Raw genomic sequence first — 6059 nt, 5'->3', positions numbered from 1 at the left:
AATAAACACTGTACCTACCTTCACCACAACTGGGTGTCAGTAGATTGGCTTTGCTGTGTGTTGGGTGAGCAGACCCAAGTTTGGTTCAGTACCCTGAGTAGCTGGATAAATTTTTGTTGTTGTTCAGGATTTGGGATCAAAATATGTGAAACTGTGTTACTGGAAAATTGGGTTTGCCTCTTGGTGGGTGTCCAGCCAAAAGACACAACCAAGCCAGAGATTGGGAGACAGAAGGATTTATTACTTGCAGCCAGTAAGGAGAACACTGGGGAACTTTCCCAAAGCAGTGTCTTCCCAAACAGCAAAACTGGGGAAATTTTAAGCTAAGGGATACTCATGAAGGGGCTTGAGAAGAGGAGAATTCAACATTAAATTGGGGCAAAAGTAAACAGATTCCAAGCTTTAGGTGACTGAAGTCAGAAGGGTCAGAAAAGGTCAACATCATCATCACTTAGGTTCCAGTTGATCTGGTGGTTGAGCGCTGGGGCCCGGGTTGGGGGGTGTTAACTTCTGCAAAACAGCTGAAGAAAGTGCTTCAGGCTAATCTTTACCTTTGAAACAGAACTGGGAGTCCTTACAGCTGATTTGTTATCTGTGCTATTGTTACTTTTCTTGCCTGATAACAGTCCTTTGTTCTTTTGTTCCCTTAGATCATTACTACTGAGACCCGTTCAAAGGTAAGCACTGTGGCCAGGCTTACATTACAAAATGGGTTAGGCCTAAAATGGCTTCTCTAAAAAACATGAATAAAGTATAATGCGACTAAGTTACCCCTCCCACCCCCCCAACCCCCCCTCAAAAAAAAGAAGTTGATATAAACGTTTAAAAAAATAAAATGGCTCTCTTATGTCAAGTTAAGCCATGCCTGGTTCTCTTTGTCTGGGGGAAGCCCCTACCCTATCTGCTTACAACTGTATTTTATATGCTCAGTTAGCTCATAAGTAAGCTCTGAAGTCCTTTCCATTTTTCATGCCTTATTCTTGGATAATCTCCCCGCCGGCCCCCCTCCATCTCAACTATCTTATCCCACCATCAGACAAAACTCACATACATTTGATTCATCAAAAATTTATTGAGCCTACCACTTACAGGCTAGTGTTCTAGAAGGCTCTTGGGATGCCTCAGGGAACAAAACAAAGACGCCTGCCCTTAAGGATCTTACATTCTAGCCAGGTTGACAGACACAAACATAAAAGCAAATTATAATAGTATTTTAAGAGGTACTAAGTGCTTTGGAAAAAAAATCGTAGAGCTAGAGCTGGGAAAGGGAGATGGAGCCAAGTTTTCACATCTGGAATTTTTAAATGAAGGTGTGTAAAATCTACATGAAAAATACTTTTATGGGTCTTGTCTTTTTGCTTTTTGTCTGCCCTCTTGGGCGCAGATGTCTCTTTGCTGCCTGGGAATTTGGACAGTAATGAAAATAACTACCATTTACAGATATGCTCGCGGCTACCAGGCACCTTTGACGATTAGTCCATTTAATCTTCATTACACTGGAAAAGGCAAGTATCATCTTTCCCCTTTACACAGGATGAAACTGAAGCGCACAACTGGATAGGCATCAAGGCTCTTGAGCGCAAAACAGAGATTTAGGTTAACTGGTCCTGGTTATCTAAGGGTCAAAACAAGACTGACAAGCACTCTCCCCGGACTCCTTTAAGTCAACGTGGGTGAGGTGTGCGAGCGCTCCCGCAGCCTACACCGAGTGCGGCTCGGCGAAGCCAGCGAGAAGGACGTGATCTCAGTTCGGGAAGTAACGCTGGGACGCAAGACGACCCCAAGCCATTGGCGAGCGTGGCCGGAGCCAGGCGCGCTTGCCGGGTTAGGGGGTGGGGCCTGCACGTAAGGAGGCGGGGCCACCACCCTCCAGTGAAAAGGGCTCCCGGAGTGGTTTGTCCTACTTTGCTGCCCGTAGAGGCTCCGAGTTGCCGCCCCTCCCCCGGGAGTGGTGGAGATTTGATCACGTGACAGTCCGGAGGCCGGAACTGGGCAGGTGGTGGAAAGCGCAGAGTTCGACAAAAACAAGCGGCGACGTTGCCATCGCAGGGTCTATGGCCGAGGCGGTGAGGCCCCCGCGCCGGGTCAGGACCAAGGCCAAGGCCAGCCGGACGAAAACCAAGGTGAGGGAACCCGCCCATCCCATCCTCCCCAGGCCCTGGCAGGTGCGCTCTCTTTTTTCTTCTCTTCGGCCTCTCCAGCCCACTCTGCCTGTCCCCTGAGCCCCTCTCATCCTCTTTCCCCACCTCCCCGTATTTGATCCCCCCACCCATTGACACCAGACTTGTTCCTCTGTTCCTCCTTCACGTTCCTCTGCCGGACTTTGTCAAGAGCCCCCCCCCTTTTTTCTTTTTCCTTCTGTGACCTCACTAGGCTCTTCCTTTTCTGCTCCTTTCTTGACTTTCCTCACCCGGGTCTAGATTCCTATCGTGAAGCAGCTTTTCTCTTCCCAGTCTCATCTTTAACTCTCTTTTTCTCCTTTATATCTGTGAACATTTTCAGTCCCTCTTCTCATAAAGAGGGAAGGGACCCCTCCTCCACTCAAGAATGTATCCTTTGGAAGAGCTTTACAGATGGAGACAGAAAGTAGACTGTAGTGAAGTGCCTTTTCAATTTAAAAATTCAAGATGACAGTGGTGCTGCTGTTGTTTATTTCTCATTATCCTGGTTGTTTATGATGGGGCACGAATGACCAGGATTAAACCAGAGTGGGACTCATACAGCAGGGACAGATCTGAATTTTCTGGGTTTCCTGGATTATACTAACGTGTGGTATTGGTGTGATTTAAAGTTGATTTGTCTTGTTTTCAGGCGCAGTCTGGGCTTTCATTGCGTTCCCATATGTTTTCTGAAATGACATTTATTTTACAGTGAACAGATTAAATGCTGCCCGTGGATAGCTGGACATATATAATTTTGGCTTACCTGAAACTGAATTTATATTAAGGAAATAATGAAGGTGGTATTAAAAATACAGGAAATTTCCTTTCCTACAAGTAGGTGATGTTCCAGAGCAGGTGTAACTTAAAAATGGTACGAAAATAGGATTTTCCGATGAGAACAAGATTTTAACAGGAGACTGGTGTTCAAAGCTACCATATTTAATAAGCTGTAAATGACTTATGTAGATCCCTTTCATTATGATGCCTTTAAAAAAAACTGTAGTGGAGTTATGTGCATCAGTGTACCCAGGTTTGTGAGGAATTACTCTGGGGAGAAAGCCATTTTGCTACTAATTTCAGAAACATTTTTAAGAGAAGTAATTTTGCATTGTATTGGGCTGGTAAAGGACTATCTAAATAGAGGAGGAAGTAAAAAGCCATTGGTCAGCCATGCATAAGGTCCCTGAACCTAGAATACAGTAGTGTATAACATGTAAACATCCATCTATAGAGAGCAGAATCTTAATTCTCAATCTGTAGGGTTTTCTTTTTCAAAATGAATGATGAAACTAAAGCCTGGATAAGTTAAATGTTAAGCCAGAAGTCATGCAGTTAGTAAGAGACTCAAGTTAAAGCCCAAAATCTTAATTCTCGGTCCAGTAGCTTAATAATTGTTCTACATATCTATGTGTATCTATAGATAGAATGTTATAAATACTTAAAAATGGTCAGTTAAGAGGATTCTGTTATTTTGTTTAGAACAGATTTTCTAAAATAAAAAATAAAAAATCAAACTTAAATCCATCATGAAAAACCAATTGCTCATTTTATTTTATTTTTTAAAAGTTTTATTTATTATTTATTTATTTATTTGGCTGTGTCAGGTCTTAGTTGTGACACGTGGGATCTTTGCTGAGGCGTGTGGGATCTTTTCGTTGTGGCATGTGGGTTTTCTCTCTTCTAGTTGTGGTTGTGGTGCACAGGCTCCAGGGCCCGTGGGCTCTAGTTGAGGCCCGCGAGCTCAGTAGTTGTGGCGCATGGGTTTAGTTGCCCCGTGGTATGTGGGATCTTAGTTCCTTGACCAGGGATGTAACCCGCATCCCCTGCATAGTAAGGCGGGTTCTTTACCACTGCGCCACCAGGGAAGTCCCCAATTGCTCATTTTATTGACACATTGTGGGTAACCTCCCTACACAAACATAAATTTATTTTTTATCTTTTAAAATTTATAAAGAGGCCTTAATTCCAGAGGTATTTGATCAAACCAGAAATCCTTGACATACTTTTATTCACCTTTCAAATCTAGTCAGTCACTAAGGCTTGCCAATTGTATTTTGTAACTATTCTCTTGATTCTGCCCATTTCTCTCCATCCTGACTAACTCCACCATCCTCCAAGGAAGATTTCTTGGATTTTTGCTAAAATGGCCTTTCCAAGTTCATTCTTGCTGCCCATTCTCTAAACTAAAGCTGGATTGATATTTTTATAAACAAAACCCCAAAATGATTGCTCTCCTACTTAAGGCCTTTCAAAGATTTCCCATTGCCCAGAGTCCAAGAGTCCAAAGTATGGCCCTAAACTGTCTGGATTCTGTCTTTCTCCTCAGCCTCTGGTCTTCACTACTATCTCTTTTGATTCTCAACCGTGTATGTCCTTTCCTGCTTTAGGGCCTCGGCTCATGCTCTTTGCGCTGACACCTCTTCCTGTCCCTCTTTACCTGCTCATTCATGAGGTCTCTGCTTAAACCTCATCACCCTCATCACACACATTACCCCCCCCAGCCCCCACCAGTAGCGCTCTGCACCCCTTTGTGTCACGCATCTCACTTGCAGTTAGTTTGTTAACATCTCTCTTCTCCCTTAGACTGTGAACGCAGTGAGGGAGGGACCTGTCTTTTTCCTAATACCTTTACAGCCCTTGTAGGTGTTTGCTAATGTTTGTTGAATGAAGGAAAAAATACCAGTATTGCAAAATATTTCCAAGCTTTGTCACTCAGAAGAATTTACTCTGGTAAATTTCCTCTAAATAGTATGAGAAAACAAATGGAAAAAGTCCATGACATCAGCAAGGCCCTCATACTTGTCAGTTTAGAAAATGGATTCTTCTCTTAAATAGATTTATTAGTTACTGCTGGTTATGGTTTGGTTATGCTCATGAAGTCCTACATTAATGAAATCTTTACCATTGTGGTGTAATTTGGTTACTGTTTATGGAACCATAAAGTAGTTCCAAGGCTCATTTCAGGAAGTGAGGGGTGTCATGTGCTTTTGCCTTTAGATAGTTTGACCCAGCAGCTGACCTATATTCCTTAATGTTAATCATTTGGAAGATGAGCTCACATTGCTAGTTTGTGGTTATCTGGTGCTTATCACTCGATACCTAAGAGATAGTCCTGATTAGTTTCACCCACCTTGGAGGACCCTGACTTCGTTGATCATGGTAGATTATGGGTTAAGAACAGTAGATTTTTAGATTGGATTTACTCTGCAGAAGCAGTGTATTTTATAGTCATGGAAAGTATTTTTGCAGTTAATACTAAATTCTGAATGCCAACAACTCATTAATAGTAAGAGCATATTGTAATTGCTAAGGATAGACTGAGATGTGTCCCAGAAAACTGATAACAGAAACAGAGACCTTTAAATCCCCACCGCCTCTTGCTTCTTGGCCTAGATGATTTCTACCTCTTAGTCCCTCCTTCCCATGAGTGATTATAGGAGTGAAGTTGGGGGATATTCTATATTATTTAGCTCCTTTTGTGCCTCCTAAGATCCATTTATTTGTTGAATAAACACTCATCGATCACCCACTATGCCCCAGAAACTGTTCTAAGCACTTGGGATGTAAACAGAGGAAAAATAAAAAATAAAAAAAAGAACCTGGCCTTAACATAGCTTGCATTCTAGAAGGAGAAGACAGACAAACAAACAGAAAACTCCATAAAAAAAATAAATAAAATGTATAATATATTAGAAGATGACAAGTACTATGGAAAAAGAAAAAGAGGAACAGGGTAAGGAGTTGAGTACTGGTGATTAGGATGGGTTGTGATTTTTTTTTTTTAAATAAGTTTATTTATTTTTATTTTTATTTTTATTTTTTTGGCGGTACGCGGGCCTCTCACTGTTGTGGCCTCTCCCGTTGCGGAGCACAGGCTCCAGACGCGCAGGCTCAGCG

General features: G+C 42.5%; 1 protein-coding gene across 1 annotated transcript in view; it reads left to right on the top strand.

Moving 5' to 3' along the window:
* Nucleotides 1-1989: 1989 nt before the first annotated feature.
* The window catches only part of EPG5 (ectopic P-granules 5 autophagy tethering factor), a 161641-nt gene continuing 157571 nt past the window's right edge, over nucleotides 1990-6059 (top strand). Inside the window, exon 1 of the mRNA XM_024132235.3 lies at nucleotides 1990-2123. Coding sequence (XP_023988003.1) covers nucleotides 2055-2123 — 69 coding nt within the window. The 5' untranslated portion in view covers nucleotides 1990-2054. The remainder of the gene's footprint in view (nucleotides 2124-6059) is intronic.

Source organism: Physeter macrocephalus, chromosome 19 (genome assembly GCF_002837175.3).
Source record: "Physeter macrocephalus isolate SW-GA chromosome 19, ASM283717v5, whole genome shotgun sequence".
Classification (NCBI taxonomy): domain Eukaryota; kingdom Metazoa; phylum Chordata; class Mammalia; order Artiodactyla; family Physeteridae; genus Physeter; species Physeter macrocephalus.
Note: the sequence above shows the minus strand (reverse complement) of the source record. Positions and strands in the feature narration are given on the sequence as shown.